Source organism: Larimichthys crocea, chromosome XXII (genome assembly GCF_000972845.2).
Source record: "Larimichthys crocea isolate SSNF chromosome XXII, L_crocea_2.0, whole genome shotgun sequence".
Classification (NCBI taxonomy): Eukaryota; Metazoa; Chordata; class Actinopteri; family Sciaenidae; genus Larimichthys; species Larimichthys crocea.
The window spans coordinates 2,018,189-2,043,654 of NC_040032.1; the positions used below are offsets into that span (position 1 = coordinate 2,018,189).

General features: G+C 40.7%; 1 protein-coding gene across 5 annotated transcripts in view; it reads right to left on the reverse strand.

The window, feature by feature from the left end:
- The window catches only part of nrg2a (neuregulin 2a), a 67,944-nt gene that overhangs the window by 13,017 nt on the left and 29,461 nt on the right, over window positions 1-25,466 (reverse strand). For all 5 annotated transcript variants that reach the window (XM_027273590.1, XM_019253196.2, XM_027273589.1 and 2 more), the window contains exons 2-4: window positions 23,793-23,964; window positions 22,617-22,735; window positions 3,033-3,147 (exon numbers count right to left, since the gene is read on the reverse strand). In XM_027273590.1, coding sequence (XP_027129391.1) covers window positions 3,033-3,147; window positions 22,617-22,735; window positions 23,793-23,964 — 406 coding nt within the window. The remainder of the gene's footprint in view (window positions 1-3,032; window positions 3,148-22,616; window positions 22,736-23,792; window positions 23,965-25,466) is intronic.

Below are 25,466 nucleotides of genomic sequence, written 5' to 3' on the forward strand. Positions count from 1 at the left end.
ATTAGTGATGACACTTACTCACATTCCCATTAAAAACAGATCAATAATAATAATGATGAACTCGGTCACTGAAAAGGAAACAATAGAAACGATAAAAACTGGGAAGGGATCAGCAGTACTACCATATAAAAATATAATATAATAATAAAAAATGCATGTAATATACACTTCAGGGGCTTCAACGAGGCCCACACTCTTTATGACCTCAGTATGTACTTTGGGGGATGATAGAAGAATGTCCATGAGTACATGGACTAAAAAGTGGAATGTATCCGGGGAAAAATCGTGCACTGCTTTGTCGGTGATCAATAAATCAGCCCTAGGAAGCCTGAGCAGCAACAGTAATATTGGTCTCTTCTTTTGGTGCCTGTTGGGAGCCTGGAACTGTGTCCATAACCTACAAATATCATAGTTATATGACGGTTACAGAATATGGAGATACAATGGAGGGGCAAAACTGGACTACTCTCTTTACTTGTGGTTTGAAATATAAGTCAATAAATCTGCAATCTGCATCTCTGACATAGGGGGTTATATTTTTTCAATCAACACAGACTACTGTGTTACCATCAAGTGTGTTGGACCAAACCATATTTCCTGATTATAACCCCATTAGGATGAGCAGCCAGCTTTTTAGGGGCACCAACATTCCACTCACAGTCACAACTAGACCACCAGTCCAACAAAGGTCATTGCTCATGATTTACTGGTTTCACACAATGCCTCCCAGGAGCACCATAACATTCAGTGTTAAATTACTTATCCTGAGTGATGGTGTTTAACTGGGGGATATCCCCATCTAGACCAAGGAAACTTGGCTGAAGGATGAAAGAAATAAACTGTCACTACAGGTATAAAAATCAGATGAGTGTGCAAATATCCACCGTGGTGCAGCTGCAAAGTCTATTATGACTCTTTTATCTTTAGTTGAAAAAAAAGGGGAAATAAATCATTGTCATTACGCATTATAATTTGAACAAAAATAAACATTTATGAGGCCAGAAAATGAATGTTTTACCATGTGTTACCCTACGTGTCCTTTACATACTCTATATGCATTAGACTTATGAAAACCGTCCCCCTCTCTAAGTCCCACACAGAGCTGATTGGGTTTCACCTTTTTGATAATTCTGCTTTTGTTCTGCTGAAGAAAGAAATAATTAAAACGAAGATGGTTAATGTACTTTTATAATTTTTTATAAATCTGAAACCTTCGCTCAATCAATTAGTCAATTGCCAGAAAATTAATCTGCAACTCCAATGTGAGATTGCCTTTGCTCTGTTCTCTATCACTGTAGACTGAATATCTCAGGCTTTTAGACTGCTCCTCAGACAGACAAACAATCAAACTAAAAACACTGACGAGGGCTTTAGGAGACTCTTTCACTTTTGAAAAATGATGATTCAATTGACTGAGAAAGAAACTAAACTCATATTCAAGAAATTAGGTAATGAATATAATACTGAATATAATAAGACATTAATAAGGACCCTCTATACTATTGCCACACCATGTTGACAGAACTAGATTGACATATGTTATGGTATATGTCAGAAGAGATAAGAAAAATCTTACAAGAAGATTGTGTTCATTCTTATTATCAAACTCAAAAGCAAACTTAATCGAGAAATTATATTTTAGATTTGGCTGAAAAAAAGACATCTATATTGTTTCATAATGACAATTCAAAAGAGGCAAATGTCCTTTTTTGTAAAGGAAACCATCAGTGAGTTACTTACTTTGGGTCATTTATTAACCTTTCCTCTCTCCAAAACAAAGTTTAAACCTCAAAGTGAAGGAGCCGGACATAAAAGTAGGGCTAGCTGTCTGCAGGACTTGTTTAGCCAGTGAGTAATACCCACTGAAGCCTGGCCTATATTGAATGAGATGGCTGTGGGGCAACAAATCCCTGCAGGCCTTCACTGCATTATCCAACTTTTCTGGACCCATGCCCCAGCTGTGAGTGAATTAGCTGCAGCAATTGAGTTATTGCTACCTCCAATTTGTACACAGTGTATTGAACGGCTGTTGCAGCCATGTCCTCATTGCTTATCAAGCATTCCTCCTTAGGCCAACTGGGCACAGGAGCCTTACCAATGTTTTAGCTCTGTATAGCCAAAGGACCTATGCTATGATGACATTTGGCCGAACAAAAAAGCGAATATTGTCTTGATTAACTGATGTATCTTTTGGTCCATAAAGTGTATATATTTTAAAATGTCCAACACAATTTTCCAGAAGTGGACAAATTCAAAGATATTCAGTTTCAATTCTCATTTGAAAAGCATTATTGTTAAAAAAAAATGTCAACATTGAATTGATTATCACGATGGCTGCCTACGAACTTCATGACCCATAGAAAAAACTGTTTATTTGAATCTCCTCCTGAAGATTGTGCCAAATGATGTTCCTCGACCTCAACCTCAAATACAAACTAAAACCTAAACATCAAAGAAAAAAAAAGGTTGTTTCTTCGATAATGTCAACCTGTTTTCTTCCTGAAAAGCTGAGATACATGGTTCTTTCAGGACACTTTACACATGTGTCTTAATCCCCTCTTCCAAGGACCTCAAATGTAAGCAATGATTCTATTTACCTCACTGGGGGCCTCTAACAGGAATAAATATTTGCTCACTACTAAACCAGTGACTCATGACATTTTGAAAGGGCTTTTAATGTGCAAGCCCCCTTGTACACTAAACATGACTTAAAAGGATGAGCGCACCGCCGCCTCACTCCATTATTAGTGTTAAAATACACAACAGGTGGGTAGTTAGGCAGACTGGCAACATTTCCCTGTGATGTGTTGCTGCTGCTGCTGCTGCTGCTGCTGGGAAAAAGAACAGAAATCAAGCACTATCAGAAAAATAAACAGCAGGACCAAAAAATTGTAGTTAAGATGTATAAGAATATTACAGAGCAAAATCATCATGAAAAAACTTTACACAAAGACTGCGGGAATCTCTAAAGGAAGAAAGGTTAGCAATATGTTTTATTTTTATTTTACAAGGAAACAAAGGAGATAACTCACTTGCAAGAGAGCTGATTTATACCATGTATGAAGTAACAGTCGCCGCCATTCACACAGTAGGCCTTCTCTGTGTCGTTGCATCTTCTGGCGTGGCCTGAGCCTTGAGGTGGGGATGCTGTGAAAAAAGGGAGAAAACAAAAAAATGACCATCAGTTATATTCATCTTATCACAACTGATTATTTTTATTGCAGCAGTAAGATGACTAAATGATTTAAAATGAAATAAGGAGGATAGAATCATGATACATGACCACACTCAGGATTATCATTTAATATCAATTTGGTTGTTATTTTTATCAGTAGTAGGATAGTGTCACATCTTAACAGTTCTCAGCTTTGCTCATATTATACACTTGTGTTTCCACGAGAACTCTTTAGAGTTCTCAGTCCACAAATGTAATTGTGTCCCTAAGCAGTGTTGACACTATCTCAAGAAGTTCTATGAGCAAAGATAAATATTTCCCTGAAATAGCGTAGGAGTAGTTTATGTGTTGACTAAGGTTCTTGGAATGGCCCAAAATGTCATGTATCTGCACTTAATCCTCCTGGCTGAATAAATATGATATATTTGAGATGAAGTTTGCATATGAAGATGAAAGCAGGGATGTTTCGAAGGAAGGGAAGTGCTGAGTGGGATGCACCGTGGCAGGATTGGGCTTGAGAAGGGAGGAGCGCGCTTGGCATGTCACAGATGTTGATACGTGATTGCAAGCGTGTACCTGCTGTCAGATACTATTATCGCCTTCACAAAATGTGACACTTTGTTGGTAGGAATACAGAAGTTTTCATTTGGAAGACCTTTACAACTCCAATACATCAGCTTCAGCAGTCATGCTATGTCGAAGTGTTGTGACAAGAAATTGCACCAGGATTTGTATCAGCTGGACTGCACTGACTCTGACATATAGTAGGCTGTTTGGCACCAGGACTAGATTTCACAACTCCCATTTGTTACACTGTTGGAGAGGCAGTTTGACAGTGCGCTGCACGGAGAAGTGTGAGCTGCCTTATTCGAAAGCACACTTCTACTTTAGCTAAAACAACAGAGGTCCCATGTCAGTTAGCGTATAACAAAGCACATGGATGACTTCAGCATGTTCAGAAATAGAGTTTATTACAAAAATGGGATTTCATCACTCTGCAAAAAACATACATACCAACTAAACATATAAATCTTCAGCTGCTATAGTCTGATGATATGTGCTGATATGAGTTGTGATTTATAGCGATGTGATTCATTTTCATTTGAGTTAAAAAGATTGTGCATCTGGGCTAGAGTCATAAGCTGTCACATCACTGTTCTGCTGTTTTAAAAGACACCACAGTACCCAATCGCTGTCACTGAAGATTTTCCAAAAACATTTTTAGCTTCACCAGTTAATCAGGACTATCTCATCTTTACACCTGACCTCTCACCTGGACTTCTGGTGTGTAAAACGCTTCGTAAAAAAAGATCAGACAATGCCGTTAGGGGGAAGGAACCTGAAAACATTGTAAAAAAAACACTCAAAATAGAAGCCTTGTGCAGCCTTTGACCATAAAATGTGAGAAACAAAAGACGGCAAAAACAGGCTGCATGAATCTCTATCTGGGGCAGCAGCCAATCCCATAATGCGCTGTGGCAGGGAGGGGAACGTCCTGGACAAATCATCAATCCTCTGCAGGGTGGGCTAACACACACACACACACACACACACACACACACACACACACACACACACACACACACACACACACACACACACACACACACGCACGCGCGTATACACACACATAATCTCCAGTCCACCTGGCTTACATGTGGGTGGACTGTGGGTGGGAAACAGATGACCCGAAGAAGAACCCACACGAGGAGGTGGAGAACATGTCAATTCACACAGTAAGGATCAAAACCGGACAAGTTCTGCTGTCAAAGTTTATTTGGCTACTGCTCATAACCAAATCTGTCTCACTGCACTTATGCTTTTTCTCACCATTTTAAGACAGAAAGATAACTTGTATACTGTTTTATCTGCAGTCAGAGCTACAGACTTGGTTTTAGAGCCAAACAGCTGTATCTCTATTTTAAAGAAAAGATGTAGTCTGTCCCATTCACTTGTAATCTTCCTAAATCTTCTCAAATAAAAAGATTAAGTAGCTCTACAAGCAATATTAAAAACAAGGGTATTGCGCAAGGGCTTTAAAGTCAGACTTCCTGAAATGTCTTGCAGAAACACCTCTAATGTACCTGCGTGATGTTAACAACTTTGGTTTAATGCCAACAATATGTCAATTAGACTTTTATATATGAAATATGCCAAAGAATTTCATTACTTTGACAAAGTGATAATAACAGTTCTAAATGTATGATCATTTCAACTCAGTTCGAGTCAACTAACAGCTGCAACTAGCTTGCGGTGGCTTCAAAGATGGCATCCATCCCGATACTAACAAAAACAATCCATTTGAAAACAGTTATTGGCCCGCAGTCATCAACTGACATCCAAACTATGATGTTGCACAGAGTGTCCCAACTTTCTTCTCCTCTCCTTTAACCCTTTTCTCCGCTGCCCTCCCTTCTTTCTATTGTGTCTTCCAATTACTCCTGCAGAGTGAGAAAAGAAAATGTTCTGCCTTCAGGAGGTCTTGTATGAACTTAGTTCTTGTGCCAAGCTTGGAAATACTTCATATGTACAGAATTAATACATCAACTCTGATCTGTGAAGTAAATGCAATCAAATACTAATCATACTCGTCTCATTTGTAGCTAGACAAGTAGAGATTCAACAGTTGTTATTATTTTGTCATTAGTTTTTTGTTTAATGTACGGCTGCTTTGATTCAAACAGCTGGAGGACAAAGCACAGAGCATCTATAAATCACATACATGCACCCACTTCAGATTTTATAATAAACCTATAAAACTTGACAAAAGTATGTAAAAAGCTGCTGAGCAGCAGTAAAATATCCAGACAAGACCTTGAGATGCCACAGACCGAATGCTTCTCGTCTCCACCTGCAGCCAGCGGTAGCGCCAGGTCCGATAAATACTGCAGCTAACCAGAACAACCCAGATTTCAGGATGGAGATTTCAAAAAACGTCTACATGTGTTACTATGAGATGAAGCAGCAACCAATTAGTTTGCTGATAATTCCATCAGTAGATAACAATATCAGTATTGTGCAACTCTAGCTCCTGGAAATGATGTGTATATATATTGCGAGTGTCAAAAGTTTCTTTGAGAGTAAGATGTGTTTATAAACAGAAAACAGACAAACCACAGGATTCAGGATACAAGTTCTGGTCTTTATTTGAATCTCCTCCTGAAGATTGTGCCAAATGATGAACACGTCCTCTCATAAATGTAGCACTTCCTACGCAGAAACATGTGTCGAATCCACATGGTGCAGCTGAAGCTTAAAACTTATAAAAACTTGGATTCAAGACTTATCCATTGTTGACTGGATTTTAGCACCATCCAAATGCTTCCTCCAATATCCTTGTTCAGAAAAAACATTATTGTGTAATAAGTTGAAAGGCCATTCACTGACTGATCAATCTAATTTGTTCTCTCTGGGTCTCACCACAAACCACAAAAACTAGAAGAACGACTCACAGCAGACAGTTGCTGAAAGTAGTTTTCTCACATACTGGAAAACCCATACAAGGAGAAGTACATACGGACCCCGTCCCAGTGACAACAACAGTGTTCTCGTTCTGAGGTGATCTCGTTCGGCCAGTACAGTGTTTACTCAAGCTGCGCCACATGTTTACTTGAGATTAAAACTAATGACAAGGCCTAAAAATTTATTGACATGGTTAGAGATACACATACAAACAACAGAGGAGCAAGTCATTTAGCGCTGCATGCGGATGAAAAAAAAACTGGTGTGGTTGTAGTGCAGCTTGTAAGTGTAGACTTAGTGGTTATTTTATATATATATATATATACTCTTGCCTGTGTTATTTGAGATGGGTCATATTGCTCAGTATATGTTTTTTTGAGTCATTAAAAGTCATTCTGTTGGTTTAAAATATTTGATTTCATTGTTTTTATATCAGTCCTCTGTTGCCTGGGGAGGAACCTTTGCTCACATACTGCGAAGCAGCATAACTGATGTGATGACATGAGGTTTATATATATCACTCTGCTTTTGTATTATATTATATTATGTAGTGTTGAATTTGAATAGCTGATCTGAGGGACACTTTACAATCGTCCAGTGAGGCTGCTGTGAACAGACCACAGCAGTTTCCGTTGACAGTTGGTATAGTAACATGTGTAGCGAATGCTGTATGTGTTCATCATTGCCATGCAGCGCAGCTGTTCAGGCAAGTTAAAGCGGCAGCATATTTTCATGCGTACAAAGAAAGTACACTGCACTGTCATGAGTTAGTGATATACAAGCTGAAAGCCGCAGTGTTACTCGTATCATGTATTTTACAGACCAATCAATATTTGTCACTCGAGAGCTCATGTGTTCCACATGCTCCAGTTAGTCCTGCCAACCGCAGGATTGTTTTCTCTATTTAGTGTTCGAAGTGATAATTAAGGGAAGGGCAGCGGCGAGCAGCACGCAAACACACACAGAAACAACAAAAAAGAAGCTTTGTCTTATTTGAAAATTAACAGTTTTGTTCCAACTCTTTGTTTGTGCTTCTGTTATATTGGTTGTCATCCTCTATGCAGACACAGCACTTAATCTGCATCGATCCTCAAGAGAAAAGATGGTAATGCTGAGGCTATAAATGTCTGATAAAGGAGAGCCTTGTCATAGCAATTTGGCTTCTTACTCGTCTTGCATTACAGTGACAATGCATTTAATCACTGAGAACAGAGCATTCGAGGCAGACAACAGACATGTCAAGAGTTTCTATGTAAAAGATCCACAAGACTCCATAAATATCGCAGAGCACAAACCCCCACATCACAAAAAGGAGTTCAGGTGTTTTCGTTATGGTTGACTTTGCTTGGCTGGTTGGATGTCGGACAAGACAAGACAAATTCCTTTAACCAAAGGAGGAAATCGGCCTAAACAGACTTCATTTATCTGCACTCATGTGGCCGGGGTTTAGTTAAGTTTGCTTGGTTTTTTAACCTCAGGTTTCAACTTTCCACGGTTCTTTAGCCCAGGGGCTTAATCTGAGTTGGAGTTGACGAGAGGTTTCCTCTAGGTTAGCAAGAACCACAGTGTTTAGCCATCAGCCCTTGCCACTGACTTTGATTAATCCTTCATGGCCCAAGAACTGAAAAGAAAAGCTGGGGGTGCAAGCAGGACCATCTGGAAACCTTCATAAACATGCCTGTCTTTCCACGCTCTCTAAAGGATTCTAGGAAAATCGTAAAAATGAAAAGAGAGGTCCCCATAGCACAGCTTTTTCCTCTTGAGGCACCCCGTGCATATGCAGCAAACAGAAAAGCACTCACGCTGAATCCTAGCCCTGCACTGCACCTCACAACCCAACCCAAAATGTTGAATTGTGTAATGAAATACATTTTCAATTACCCTGCCTATGGTGCAGAGTTATATACATGTCCCCCTAATTTATGACAAATGTTGATAATTTACTGCAGCTTGGTTTAATCTTTTTCACTTCTGCACTGCAATTGAACAGAAAGTCATCTCAAAAACACAAGACAGAGTCAGATTCTGCACAGGGAGAAAGCCAAGGCAGTTATTCAACCAGCAGTGGATCAGTTCCATCTGGAGTTTGTTATGGCTTTGTGTTTTCACTCTTAAAAGCAACGTTATCAGGATAAAAAGTATACATTATGCAGCCTATTAGGGAGTATATAATAAACTTAAACTTAAACTTAAACTATGTCAGTGAGCGAGAACAGCGTGCAGACCGGGTCGATCGCTGACAGTACTACATTTCTGCACTGAGGCAGGCAACGGGACATGAAGCACCAAAAATTAAAAGCCATAACGTTAAATTAAAAAAACGTTGAACTTGTACATGCAAAACTCTTCTATGTTTGGCACACACAACAATCAAATAAATATATGTATATATATATAAACTAGACAAAGTGCTAGCTGGGCAGCAGGTGGCACTATACTGCAATACCACACAGTGTCTTTAACTTAATCAGACATGTAAATCATCACAATTCAGACAAATATTTAACTCGATTCTTAAAAATCGCTCAGATGGGAAACTCATAAATGTCTTTAGGAAAGAAAAAAGGCCATGGTATCTGTAATAGCGCTGCCACACAGACATACTTCTCCCTCCCCCCGACTTCTGGCAGGGAATGTCTGACATGTCTCCTGTTACAGCTGGGACCAAGATCTTTTATCTCTATACTAGAGCCCAATTCATATTGCATGCATTCTTCCTACACTGATGTGGACTGAATTATGTTCCTTTTTGTAATTCTGAAAGGACTGGCTATTGTAGCTGGATCAGATAAATAAGGTAAACAGATAAGATCATATTGGTGAATGTGGTTTTGGTTCAGTATAAAGTTGTTGACAGCAATATCTGATGTGGTGAAAGAAGATTTTCAGTGACGGTTAAGATGATGCATTCATGAAAGAAAAGAAAAAAGGACTTTGTGTGGTGTTTTTTTATGCTATTTATGTTGTGGGAGTTCTGGTATTGAATAGTGGTATTACAGTTTCAATAGAGAGTGGAGCCGGAGACAAATTACACCAATAACAAAGTACTTTGCTTGCAGACATTGCATTGCTACGAGGAAATCTGCTACATTTAGACATTTGCAAATACAGACAAACTTAAAAAAGATGATATGAATAGAAATGGAATGTCTTGAAAAAAAAGTTCATTGACAGGATCTTAAGTTGGAAAATATTTCAGCTTGCCAAAGCCAACAAAAAACAAGCACGCACCTACTTCCACACACACAATATGGGCACACCCAACCAGTGGCAGCATCCAGCATCTGTGTCTTCAAGCAATTTGTAGAGAGTTCAAAGTGAGCAAAAAAGATTTCATGTCAAATACCCAAGGAGGAATTAAATTACTATTTGCTGTAGGTAGGACGCACCAAAGAATCCATTATGAATGAGAGTGCACTCAAAGCTTTTTTTCAATAGAAAATTATCCACAATTCAAACACCTTCAGTATGAAACAGGAATGTTTAGAAATGAACAAAATGGAGCCTGCCAACATTAATCTACCACCCACTCTCAAGCAAGGCTACCACAGGCACAACCAGTGTGTCTTCTTTTATATTCTTGTCTCCTATCACCATTTTTCAGTCACATAGCTGATATGCCTGGTCTTGCCTGCCTCAATCGTCTCAGCACTGAAGTGAAATCAAAGAGCAACCCAGTGTGTGCGATTGCACAACAGCTGCTCATGCACTGCAGAAGCAAAGTGCACTTAGGAAGGGCAGGGTATGGTGCGGGCGCATAAACGGGTGCTGGTATGGCCACTGGCGAGCACCAGAAGGTGTGCAGTTGGCAACAAAGCGACACATGTTGTGTTCCACGGCGCAGTTCCAGACAGGGCTGAGCCTTTTCAGATGCAGCCAGGGCTCAGTGTGGAGTCTTCAGGATGACTGTTGCTTTCATTTTCACACTCTGACCTGAGAAAATATTGTTTACTGCATCCTCCTGCTTGCATCTTGCATCACAACTGGTAGGTATGGCCACTACAGTCACGGAGGAGCAGCTAAAGGACACCAGAACACCAGAAGACTTTCAGTGACGCTGTCAATTTAATCCTCGGGCAGTGCTTTACCTGATTGTGTCAAGTGATTTATTACACAGAACCATCTGGAAAGTCATGGTGGTGATTGGATGAACCATTTGTCTATCATCGTCTATCATGGGCAAACCAAACATGTCAAGAATCTATACTCCGTAACTAAACAAACTCTTACTGAAGTCAGTCGGAAGAAGAGTGAAAAACATCGTCTAAATCCAAGAAAGCCTTCAGTGCTGTTCTTTGGTCTTAGTTCAATGACGAAATACTCTCCAGTTCTGATGGAAATGATGCCCGCAACATATACCCTAACCTCTTTAGCAGCTGTCATTGTTGTTATTCAAGCAAACAGTCACACATCGTCTCACACATACACCTAGAGTTAAACCACGCTTGTAGCTCATGCTGTTGATGCCGGCGGTTCCTCAAAGGGCTCTAAATGATCCCGAAGAAGATATTTGGTATTATTAGATATTTTCTCATGGTTTTGTGAACTGGTGAGTCTGGGTGCCTCACGAGGTTAACATATGCTTAGTTGCCAAAGATTCAAATCACTAAAGCACTTTGTGTAAAAGGAAAAATCCAGTACCGGTTTCCAGGACATATGTTCATCCACTTTAGAGCCAGTCAAACCTGGTGTCATCTTTTAGATACATAGATAGACAGCAACACTGGTGGTAAAGGTGAGAGGAGCAGATGTGTGACTTTAAGGCGGGCCAGGAGAAATAATCTGTGAAAAACACACATTTTTCAAGTTCTTTTCGTGAAGCTAGCCTGATGAGATGTTTGTGTGTCGTGTGTCTGAAGTCACTCCCTCAAACAGATGTGTACGCAAATAAGATATTCAGTATCAAAGCACTAGTCTGAAATTGGTTATGACACAGAATTTTGTAATTCCCCCAGTCTGGAAGTGAAAGAGCTATGAGAAAAAGCCAGTGGGAATTATAAATTTATTTTAAGTTTATAAATGACCTTGATATTTAACTCAAACTCGAATCCAAGTGCAGGATACAAAAGTTAAAGGTACAATGTGCAGCATTTAAGGGGATCCATTGGCAGAATCATAATATGTAATATTCAGAACTATGTTTTTATTAGTGTATAATGACCTAAAAAATAAGAATCATTATGTTTTTGCTACCTTACAATGAGTCTTCAATATCTATAGAGGAAGCAGGTCCCCTCCATCTTGAGCCGCCATGTTTCTACTAACCCAAAACAGGGGAACATGAGAGTGAGGCAGGTGGTATTCACTTGGTTGAAATCTGTAACTTCACCACAAGAGGCCACTAAATCCTACATTAATCCTCGTTTGGAAAAGACAAATGAAGAGAAGAACTCTTGAGCAGTGAGAACTACAATGACAAAGAGAAGACTAGTTACCTCAAGAAACGTCACTAATATATATATATTGATGTAAAGAATATATTTTTATCACAATATGATTATTATTTCTTTGAAAGGCCACAATCTCAGGATTTAACATCTCTCCATCACCTGCTCCAGCTGGCCCTCATTTCTGAGGAAGTGCAGGCTTTGCAATGTACCACATACAGACATATACAATGGCTCCATATTTGGGTCTGTGCTCACAGCCACAGGAGTAAGCCAGCTGTTAGGAGTAAAGGTTTTCCCCTGAAAGCCCGAAAGCATACAGTCTGTGCTTGTGTATGTGTGTCCTTAGAAAATGGGCAATGGAGCACTGCTGTTTTGTTAGGCTGCGAGCCCTCTGTATACTAAAGGATGAGTTCACTGTGAGTGTACTGGTATTTAAGGTGAGTGTGACAGGCTCCCACTCTTTGACTTTGTATACCCTCTACTCATGCAGTATCCCTCAACAGACATGCGATGTGATGAATGCAGTTGTAAAATGAGCAACAAAAGGGAAGGAAGCGGTGTGATGAAGTAATGGGAGGTTTAGGATAAGAGACAGCTGTGTGAACCAAACTACAGTACTACGCTGCAGTGGAATGGTAAGTATATGTTTCTGTTGTGCTCAAAAAAAAAAAAAACTTTGAAAGAGTGCAAAGACACCCACGAAAGCCCAAACCCAGTTCTGAAAAATGTAAAGTAATAGGAGAAGCGGAGAATTCTTAACTTTTACGTTCCCATGTAAGGCATTTTGTGCTAATTTTCAGCTTCATATTTTTATTATTTTTTGATTATTAGAATATGTTTAATAAAAAACATTTGCCGTAACTGCAGCACCTCTTTTCACCGTCTGTTTGAAGCAGACGTCTCTTTAGGGCCCGACTCCCAATAAAGCCCATTCTGCGCTGATTGTTCCACCACCACAGGCCTCAGCATTCTGGTAAACATTTCTCATAAAAAAAAGATACCTAATAAATGTACAAAAGTAATTGGAGTACTAGTATAATCATTGCTCTAGCTACCCATGTGTTACTTAAATATTTATACTTTTACTTTTTTCATAGTCAAATTTATGCTTCAAAGCGTTGCAGATTTATATTGATTTTATATGACACCATAATGAAGTCTGACTGTAAAACAGGGATGTGTTGTGTTGCTTACAGTCATTATTTACTAGGATTTAAAGGACTTAAAGGATTATTAGCAAACTCACATTTTCATACTCCTGCATGCAGGAAATCAAACAAGTTTTTCATCAAACCCTTGTAAAAGAACACAATATATTTATTTAACACAACACTAAATGAAAACCCAAACTCTTCTTATAAACAAAGCACTTTACTTATATTCATTCATAGAAACTGAAATAATAATAAAGCCATAACTCTCTTGTTAACTGTCTATATTACGTCTTCCATTGAGGTAAATGGTTTATGCTATACAGCTGCTTTTACAACTTTCCGTTCACTGACATGTCTTCCTGTGGATATCCAGACTTTCCTGGTGCTGCTGTCCACTGTTCAGGTTGTCTCTTGACTGAGACCTCCTCTGATGGGTCCAGAAACACCTGAGCTTCATCATGTCACTCTGTAAAACAGGCCAAGTTCAGAGTTAGCTGTAAGACAAATATAGAGCAATGTCATAGTTAAACTACTATAGTAACTATAACTATAGTAGAACTCACTCAAAGTATTTACCTGCATCCAAACTACTGTTGTTATTGAGTTGGCTTCAAATTTGACTAAATGTCCACAAAGATTCTGACTGACCCTCAATATTACAATACATTACATTCATTACATTTACTCAGTTCAACATTGCCAGCATATCCAGATTAGCCACACAACATGCTAAGAACGAGTTCAACAGGCTAACTTGTAAAATAAACAGTAAAACAAGATAAAACATGGGAAAACTTACAGCTTCTATGTTTGAAACCGGGTCACAAGCAGCCGGTACTGATCCACCCGTGAGCTGGCCCTCTGATCCACAGTTCTGAAGTCGTTGTGCTGGAATTTCGGTCAAATTTCCATCGACAATAAAATGATTCAGCCAAAGGACATGAATTCTTTGTGATGGTTTGTGCAGTTCACAGCAGAGCAGCTATTTTATTTTGCTTTTAGCTTTGACGCAATCCTAAAGTTAGGGGTCTGGCACTTGTAGGGGAAAATGGCAACCTTTGTGAAATAAATTCTCACTGAGACTGGTTTATCTTATTTAGTTTATTACCCTAAAAAGTGTTTTTTCATCCCTTTTAACAAACGCAGTGTTTGTTAGTAATCCAGCAAGTCATGCATAGTCAGGACAGTTGGGGTCACCATCAGGGAGAGACCACCGGGACAGCTGGGGGGCACCTGGAAGTCAATCTTTTATTAAGCTATTAAATTAAGTCTCAGATAAGTTTGTGTCCCAGGCCCTGGATGAGTTAACAAAGCCCTGCACACAGCAAAACCTCATGTCACCTCCTGCTCACATCACTCAGCTCTTCAAGTGTAACAGCTGCTTCCTTCCACACACATAGCAATATCCTCACTCATTCACACTGAGGGCTTAACTGTCCCGCATAACACAGTGAGATTACTGGACATCCTAAGATGTGTTGTGATTTTCGATAACTTAGTTGCTTTGGCGAAGATTTCATTGAGGGCACCCACTTATCGCACTGGATCGACGGGATTAAAGCGAATCGATAGAGCAGGCGGAACATAATGACGCTTTGAGTGGTTTCATTTCATTTAATATACTTTGCTCATTTATGGGTGATTCTGATAATGATAAGATGCGACAGCTGCCTCTTGTCCAACACATGAGCACATACATGTCAAAGCTCATACTGCGCGTCTTTGTCAGAAAAGTGATGAATTAGTGACATATTAAGATGATTTCATACTTGAATGTTAACTGGAGGTTGTTCAAGTTGAAAGACCGCTCAGTAAACTGGGTTCCCATTGCTATGTCTGGAAACAACCACATACTAAATCTGTAGTAGAAGATTTGGAGCATGAAGAATGTTCCGCCTAGATTTCTCTGAGGTGCATTAAGGTATGAGTATTACCAAACATAATTATTACATGATGAAAAACATTTGCCCAGGCTTAAATGCTTAAGAAAATATGTTCACCAAAATGCCAAAACATGGAGGCTTTCTTACAGGCATTACAACCACATAGCTATTTCTATTTTTATTTTTATTCAAGAGTCCTATCAAGTACGTATGTAAGTATTTCCCTTTGATTTATTAATCCTATGGATCCTATTCAAAGCACAGTTAAAATCCTCACTAGTCCATTTGTAACATCACATGCCGTGCCTTGATGGCTCAGTGATGCTTGCAAAACCGCATAATGTGTGCTTATGATGCTGTGGTGGGTGTTCATCTACTCATGACATAAACTCTTCCGTTTACTCTGGATCTTCCCACTACACCGGATGCTGCCCACTAATACAGAAAGGCCCCGACAATAAACAAAAACAACGTGCAGTGTGGGCGAAGTGATGATTTTGTGACTGCCTGGACCTGAACATTATCGGGGTGGGTGAACTTCAAAACAAGGACTAAACTCTGACACACTCCAGCTGTCGTGAGGAAAGAGGTGATGTCAGACAGAATAACAAACGGTCTCTTTTCAGTTGATAAAAGTTTAGCATGAGCTGGGAAAATAATTAACAAATTGAATTTCACTGAATATTGTAGAAAAGTTGATTTTCTTTGCTCAGTGTTGGGTATTTTAACACATTCTGACCTTTACATTAAGGTTATTTCATAATTTTCTGGTGCTGGTGTACACATATGTTATGTACATATGCTTATTTTTTTAACAGAGTCAGAGATTTAAGGTTTCTTTAAGTGTCTATAGCTCTGGGGTTGTAAATGTACCCGGTAAGCTGTTATGAATACCATACAGAGCTATGGATGTGGCGATGAGGGTGATTGCAACTTGTTAAGATACTTTGATGAAAAAACAAGATCAGAATCACTTGCATCATTAGCGGGCATCATTTTAAAAACCACACTACATGTCTTAACAACAATTTATTCTTTGCTATGTGAACCTTTCAGATTACATTATGTTTGCTCTACAGAGCAAAACCTGGATCCTGATTTTGTGTCCGAAAACCTGCCAACTGACAAGACCTGAGATGGTGGTGCAATCAGACGGCCACCTCGGAGGAATGCCTGTCCAGACCTCAGGACTGAAGATAATTTTGAAAAAGTAGGCATGACTAATAGCGCAGCAGCTCCATCCACAGAACTCGACAAGCTGTTTTCCAGTGGGCTGTAAATGCAGAACACTTGGCAGATAGGAGGGCCTGGTCCTCTCAGACATGGCTGCTGCTGCTGCTGCTGTTGCTTACCCGCACAAATCAATAGAACTGACTGGTGTACAGATACTCCACATTCACCCACGGCAACAACTGACATCCTCTAGCGTCATTAGATATGAGTTTATCTTGTCGCTTACGCACTAAGAGTGAGTAAGTTTTGTATTTACTACTCAGACTAGACAGAGTCATAGAAGGAGCAAAGGAAGTTGTTGTTTATCCACTTCAAAGTAGTACTTACAGTAATGTTTCACTTACGTAAAACAGATATGAAAACTTACTGGAAGAAAACAGAAATGGCTGTTTTTTATCGAGTGTTTATTTGTGAGGCTTCTCTGTGACATTTAACATTTAACACTGAAAAACCCCCCAGAAAAGTCACTTGCTTTACATCCGGCGAGTATGAGGAATGATGAACCGTAGGACCTTAAATTAGACTTCTAAAAAAATTCAATAAATTTATGCAAAATGGTCCAAGATGCTTGTAGTGTAACACATCTGCTTTAACAGCATGATTACAGATGTGTATGCGCAGCACAGTTTCGTGAAACATCTCTATATTTTACTGGATAACTTTCCGATGTTTATCTGCTGTTGCTCTAGTTTACTGGCACAGCCCAGGAGATCGACACTGTGGTGCCAGATCACAACCAATCAGAGGCATCCGTTTATTTTTTAAAGGAACGCTTCAAAGATGAAGGAATGCGACAAATGTTTTAACTGATAAATCAATAGATTACAGTGAATTGAGCTTCCTGCATTGGTTTGAAGTCACCAAAGTCACGTTCAGCGTGTAAAAAAAGGAGAGAAGATGCAACTATAGTGTGTGATGTGAACAGTGATCAACAGCTGTAACACCTTGCAAGTCTGCATCTCCACTTAATGGACACAGCACAATGCTGCAGAGATGCTAACGTCGGTTGTAAAAGTTACATGGTAATTTTTAAACGATTTGAACGTTAGTTCAGTGACAGAGAGGAGTGTGTTTTTGCCGTCAGGATGAAGATTGAAAACATGTAAAGGTATGTGTACGTGGGTGCGTGCTTGTGTGTGTAGGTGGGCCTGCGTGTGTGCATGTACAAAATTGTTGCTGGTGGGCCCCAGCATGACTGCTGAGGTTGGAGCAATCATATGTTCAGCTGTGATTTCCATCAACACATTCCTGGACGCTCACACACTCTCTCAGTGGAGCTGTGCACAGCACTCCCCAAGGATGTGACCCGCAGCCTGCAGACACATGGCTGCCTCACAAGCGGTTATCACAACACAGCAGCCTGTAGGATAATGGGAGGCCTTAATCTGAAGCCACGTGGAGCCAAGCAAACTTTGACTTGTGTTGCTCCTTCACACTAGCCTTATAGAAAACAGTCGATGATATACTACACCGTTCTGCAGAAGGCCAGCAGGTCTTACCGTGCAAGACTGATTACAGGGTAGAGGTCAGACCAAATGGACAACAAATGGTCCCTGGTCCTCTACACTGGGGGCTGGGCATAAGGCTGAAAACACCACTCTAGAAAAAGCAGCAATTGTTACAGAAACTAGCTAAAGGAACATACAATATACCAGACAGTCAGGAGACACACACATGCTGTGTACTGTTGTGCATTCTGCCACAGTGCCAACACTGGCAAAATACAAGCAATAAGACACGGAGGAAAGTCTTTTGGATTCAGAAAAGAATGTCAAAATTGCTCCGCTGATTGATGCCATGTTTCTTCTAAGCAGCTACAATGCAGTGACAGACAAGGAGTGAGATAGAGAGAGAGAGAGAGAGTGAGAGAGAGAATTAAATGAGTCTCAAGGCTGAAACACTGACAACGAGCAACTTAAACATTCCACTCAGCAGAACGTCCAACCATCTGTGCTGAGAAATGATACAAAAACTGGCACTTAATCAGCTGACAGTGTGTGTTTCTCTTCTCCTGGTCAAAGACATGAGTAAAATCCCCACACAGGTCCAATCATTCAGTGATATTGGCAAACTGCATGGCTGGCGCGGAGCCAAAATGTAGTGCGTGCTTTAAAATGCACAAGGGATTCGGCCTTGAACACACTGCTTATTTTTTCCCACCCAAGGCAATTTGCACACCACGGTCCACATCCCAGGCTCAGAGTTACAAGGGTGTCGCATTGGTCCTGCTGCACAAATATTGATATGGGTCAGCTGGGCTGAGTAATGACCAGCTGTTATGCGTAGTTATCAATAATAGGGGTTTATATGTATTTAAAGCATGTGGCAGTGATTCTTCCTTTCTACATAGATATACTTTTTTTTACGATAAATTTAACAGTCATTGTTTTATTTCAGGAATGTTTGGGTACCTCCTATTCAGTCACACCTCGGGGCAGGTTTATCTGGCACTCCCTGTGTAATTCATGCTATGCATATCAACTTAGAGGACCTATGTTCAAACTCGCTGCTAGGATTTTTTGACAGTTTTTTTTAAGGTTTTACTGTTCGGTTGCGTGTGAAGTGAACACTTGCAACAATCCGGCAGCTGTGGTTCAGGTGGCAGAGCGGGTCATCTTGTAATCAGAGGGCTGCTCGGTTGAAGTGTCATTTCTCAAGACACTGAACCCCAAATTGCTCCTGATGGCTGTGACGTCACGTGTGTGTACAGGTGAGCTTAGTTTCGGCGTGAGGAAGTCTTTGTGTCGCTCGTGATGCGCAGCAAGCACTGCAGAGCTTTGCATGCATTGAGCTGTCGGCAGAATTCATGCACCTCTCTTCCCAAATGAAGGAGAAGAGTAAATAAATAATTTAAAGAATAATATTAGTCAAGAGCTACTTCGTCCATGCACCTCAAACAGAACACAACAATGAGTCAAGTCCATGTCTGGCACAGTGCAGGAGTGTGTGTGTGTGTGTGAGCTGCTGAGCTTGTGGTGGCCTGTATTCACCATGTGGTGGAGCTGAGTGATGGTTTCCCAAAGTCTGCCTTCACCCGAACAATCAGGCAGCAGGCAGGCACGGCCATGTGCTACGTTCTCTCTCCCTCTCTCCCTCTGTCTTGCTGTGAGGGGGTTACAATGATGCTCCTGTGCCGAGCCGCTGTTTGACTTTATCATCTGTGATCGTTAGCGTTCACTTTCTGTCTGGGTGACGGCTGATGTTTCAAACAACTGCATTTTTCCACCGAGAATTCACGCCGATAAAGCGGGATCCAGCTGTGTTAGTGTGCTTGGATGCCAAATACTGAGTGGTACAGGAAAAGGTAGGCGGTAGGAAAAAAGCCATGCTCTATAGCACCTGACTGTAGACATCACATACAGTAGGAAGGTCCCTCAGACAAAGCTGGCGAACATCAACTGCTTTCTAAAATGGGTGTGAAAGTCGCCTCTGCGACGATGTCTTTCTTCTCTTCATACTTTTCTCTCTCTCACTGTCTGCCTCTCTTTCCTCCAGCTGTATCCCCTTCACACTCGCTCCCCATAATGTCTTTGTCTGCTCTCTGTCATGCATTCCCTCATTTTGTAGCCCCACCACCACCTCCTCCCATTCATGCTCTCTTCTTCTTTTGCTCTCTCTCTCTCTGTCTCTGTCCATCTATATCTGCACCCCTCCCCTCGCTCTCCCTCCCTAGAAGGCGCACATACACAGATAATACTGCGGCTACATGCTGCTTTGGCAACATACTGCAGCAGGCAAGCATACTCCACTGCAGCCCCGTCACACAATAGCCATTTCTCTTATGACCTTAAGATAAAAAAAACAACAACAAAAAAAAAAACAGCTCTTGATCCGAGTGGATTACATTTCTTCTACATCAAAATCAAGCAAATAGCCCATTTACCTCAAACAGATGTTTCAACCTGTTTCATAGCCAGGGCAAGCCCTTTACTATCAAACATTCTTTTTTTTCCCTTAACATCTGCTGATTTCAGCCTTTCATCAGCATATGATAATCATGGCAACGTGCGCCGTGTGCTGCTGTTTCCTTTTTATTGACGTATGTAGTTTCGGTGGAGCCCCCCCCCCCCCACCTATGGACATACCACCCTTGATTCGCCCTGTCTTGCCTTCTCCCCTGAAGCATGACGGAACTAGGCGTGCTGTTGTAACACAATGGGGAACACAGCGAACAAACACTTTTGCACGTGCACAAACAAAAACACACAAAGACAGACATCTGATGATCTTGGCACATGATAGGACATACAGTGATGCCATTGTTAGAACATCCAGGAGTGATTTAGGGGAATATCAGTGCTGACAGACAGCCACGCAAAGGAAGCAGGGACGTGTTTACACAATTGCATGCACGAAAAATGAACAAATGTGTACGAGCGGGTGACATGCATTAAATATACATGTGTTTTAACGATAACTATTATTTGCACCAGATGTAGGGATATCATGTTTAAATGTTTCAATGTTTTAAACAGGGCGTGCTGTTACTGAACACTGTCTAGTGTACCGTATCATTGCTCGGTCATGTTTTATCCATTTTGGCTACTGTACATCTCTGCCCACTTGTTCATTGCTTTGTAATATGATATTTTCTTTGAATTTGCTTCGTTACAAGCACTTTTGCCTGCTAAGATCGCCATATCGAGTTTCACGGCCACCAGTCACATGTTCATAAGCCTTTATTAAACACTCAGGCAAACAGGTGCTACCACCAGGGATTCCCCTGACCTTTGCCGGGCATAGAGCACCGTCTGACCTGTTTTGTTTAATTGGCATCATGCATGATTGCCACGCGGTTATTAACGTTCATCACATTATTTTTTCATAAACGATAACATCATATGTCTGAATCTTGGAATATTGTGACACTGATCCTTTAAATGGTAGCGTGTGAGTACAAAAGAAGTATATCATTGCACTGTAATAAAGCCAAGTGTCATAACACGTACAGTCACAAGTCACACGATCTGCCTCCAAGATTCAATGAAGCGGTTTAGATGTCAGGAAATAAAAAGAGGTAATGTGCGGCCCCATTTAAATACAAGATGGATGACTTCTTCGCAGCACAATTGTTTGCTGGAAATAAGACTTGCATGTTGGAACCACTGAGAATCTCTGTGTTTTCAAACACAATGGGCCCTTTCTTTATCGGAAAAGAGCTGCTACTCTAATAACACAGCTCAGCTTAAATCTGCTAACCGCAAACAATAGCCCTAAAAGGTGGCCTTGACAAATATAAAGAGGGAAGGGGGGAGTGATTTCTGTGCCTGAAAGTGAATACAAGGACACTGAGTGACGGCTAAACGTTCCCTCCCTTTTTCTTTACCAGCTATACCTATCCACAAGTAAGGGTTGTCTGCAGATATCGCTTAGCTGTCAAGGTCAGCGATGACAAGGAGAGCGGTGCAGTATGATATCTTGTAACACTGAAAAACATTGAAAGTGTGGTGAAAATATCAAAAGCATGGATATGTCGTCATGCACAAGTAAAAAAAAAAAACTGCTGTCTGCTCTGACACTGTTCACCATCACATCCACTGTCTGCACACTCATCAGCCAGTCTGCCAGACAACCTGCCGCACAGTTCTTTGACAGCCCATAACCGGATATCATCGAGGCCTCCCTCGACCGAGGCAAACCTACATGAACTGTATCTCCTCGCAGTTCTTTTACACTGGCTCCATCCATTTAGACAACAGGCTAACCACAGCAGCCTTGCGCTCACTCCGTGCACTGCTTGGAACAAACACAAACTCGCCATCCCACCAAATGGAAGCAGCTGTTATTGAAATTCTTTCATCTACTACAGTACTTTGCACATACACACACACACACACACACACGCACACACACACACACACACACACACACACACACCACTACAGAACAAGCCTGTTAGATTCTGTCACACACTCTGAACATTTAGGCTCCAACTTTCATATTCTGTCGAGCTGTGTGTTTTAGATTTAATACTCTATAGTCTGCTGCCTTTGTTGTGTGCTAGTGACAGTCAAAGGCACTGTGCAGTGTTGTTGTTTTTTTGGAGGATTTCACATTGACAGGAGGCCGCCATGAATGAAGAACTGAGAGATCCCACCATACAGTGCATTTAAATTCCATTGACCACCGAGAACAATGCACCGTTCCACGGATTATTGCCCCACAGCCACGTGTGGACAGTTGTTCTTCATGCTTGTTACCATTGTTGCATGCCATGTTTGGGATGGCGTTTGATCTCTCATTTGGCAAGAGAACAGTCTGAACAACAACAACAACAATGTACATCCACTTCACTTGTTGCTTAGGAGTCAGTACTCACAGCTTTGGACGTTAACAGTGCCAGTGGAGTTGTCCTTTCCCAGCGGGTTTTCCACCACACATGTGTAATTCCCAGAATCCTCCAGTTTTGCTCTGCTGATCTGGACTCTAGAGTTTTTCCTATGGGAGACAACACTTGCACAGCTGAGTCAGGGGAATCAGGGCAGGGAGGAAATAGCATGGAAACACAACAAGTGGAAACATGGGGGACAGAGAGGCAGACAACAGGGCAAGCAGCAACATGGCAACAAATCTCTGCTGCGATAGAGATACATACTTACTTACTCTAGGGCCAAATTTGTGTTACAGCTGCCAAGCATACTCTATTGTCATAGGACTTCTTGGTTTTACAGCTCCCCCACCTGTCAGTGTCCTACATCAGGTGGTTTTACTACAATACTGCCTACTGAGCTGTTTTGCTGTGAGTTAATTAAGTGATCATTAGCAGACCTGACTGTGTGTGTGTTGCGTGTAAGAGAGAGAGAGAGAGAGAAACAGGACCATGGATGTGTTAGCAGAGCTGCACATGGTGGCGTAAGTCAGCCTCGTTGATTATTTGCCCCAGTGGATGATTGCAGAAGTGCAAAAAAATATATATCGTTAAAATCTGTAAAAGGTTTAACATGACACCTCCTCGAACTGCAACCAAGGTCAGTGGTCAAAATGTAAAAAAAAAAAAAAAATTAAATCCCATTTGTGTGTGATGTCATCCCAATGAAAATCTGCAGGCTCAGGGTTACATAGAGAGCATGTGCAGTAAGACATAGAAGAAGACAAAGAGCAGTTTGAATTGAAACCAATGGGCACCATCTTGGAGTCTTGCAAGCAGCTCTTATAATACATCCATGGAACAATTTTGTTTTCATCTGGTTTCACTCTTACTCTCATGAAATCACCAGACTGTTGACATGACAAATTGTTGGTGGTCAGCAGAATGACCCTGGAAGATCAGTTGGTGGTGTCTTTTTATGTGTATGAGAAATATACATAGGCATAGGAGAGATGATTGATTGACTTGATTTAGTATAAATCATTACACCACAATTCAATGAAGGAAATAGCCTTTTTTATTTCATTTCTATATTGATTTTGAAATGAGTTTCTATCTGAAAATCTGCTAAAAATCCATTTCATCTATTCATACACTGTTTACAGGACACAGGTGACTTGTACTCACTTGTTGCTCCTTATTCGGACTTCGGATTTTTTGCTTTTCTTCAGCTCATTGCCATCTTTGAACCATCTGTAGGTAGGGGAAGGGTTCCCTGTGGCCTCACACTTAACTGTGAGCTTGTTTCCCTCTTCCACTATTATTGGATTCCTCATCGGTTTTAACTTTGGAGCCACAGCTAAAAAGAGAGAAAGAGAACAATTTGGTGTTATTAACCAATGTTGACACATGCTTGATTATAGTTTGGTTTGCACAGTTGGTTTATGGCTGTGTGTTTGTGTCTTAGGACAGCGAGACAAAGGACAGAGAGGCAGCAATCATCATCTCCATGGAGTGAGCCGAGAACTCTCTCATGTGACCACAAATGTTGTCACCAGAGACATTATCAACTTTATCTGGCTTTGTTGCTCTAAAAAAAAATGCCTGAAGCAATATTTGCCAAACAAACATGAGGCTGATGAAGAAAATTCAGGTGCAATTAGAGACAGTCAGTAAACAAGAAAAGCTAAGAACATTTTGACATTATAATAACCAGTTTGTTGTGATGACAAAATCAAAAAGAAAATGCTTTTATCATAACTCTTTCATCTGCTACAGTACAGTTCAGATCACATATTCTGAAGATTCAGTCACCCTTTATAACTTTCATATTCTGTTACACTGTGATGTTTATTATATGTGAAGTTTAGGGGAAAACATAATCATTGTCTTGGTATAGTATAGTTGCAATCTTTTTCCTCAGGCAAAAAAAAAAAAAAAAAAAAATTGAAATATGAAAAATGATCTTTGTCTAAACGGCATGTATACATGCACACACAACACACACTCACACAAACACTTGCCAGCTGACAGCTGCACACATGTTTAGGAGAAGACTCATGCAGGGCGGAACAAGAGAGAAGGGGTGAACAAGGGTCAACCAGGGGCTGGCCAAGATGCCCCCCTCTCTCTCTCTTTTACACAAACACTCTCCCTCCGCGTGTAACATTTACAATTTCATGCATATGCTAAAGCGAGTACCTACGAATTACAGCTGCATGCTGCGCATCACCTCTAAAGGATGACAGCAAGATGAAGACAAACAAAAGCGTGACAAGCAAAGTGAGGTGTACATAGGTAACGACTTCAATTAAACATTAAAATAGAGGTGCACCAAAATTATCCCCTGTCGTCCTCTTTTTTGAGAGACTGTCCTACTTCACTGACCTGGTAAAGGCAACATGTCTGCACAGAAAGAGAAACCGTAATGATGCTGCATTTTTCATCTTCTTTGTGGATTCATGTAGATAGTTGTGATGGATCTAGGGTACAGTCAGGTTTGCGTCTATTACAAATCTGCAATTGACAGTGTCATGTGTATTGACAATCATAAAGGCTTTAAAAATAAGTTGTCTTCTGTGAAACCGACACTGTAATAATTATTTTTGAGGTGTTTTGATGGACTCATCTTATAAATTTGGCAGAGGTCATGGTTGTTAACTAGTGATCTGAACTCAGCTCATACAAGCAGCAGCCCCTTCTTAAGATTTGTATGCTTGACAAATGTGAATATTAAAGAGTTGTGTCTAGGACAATGTATGTCCTGTCTGCTCTGCCACCTCTTGTCTCCTTTTGGGAAGCAGAGGACTCTCAGTTCTAACCATGGACCTCTTCAACTTTTCAGCTATTGTAGATAATATT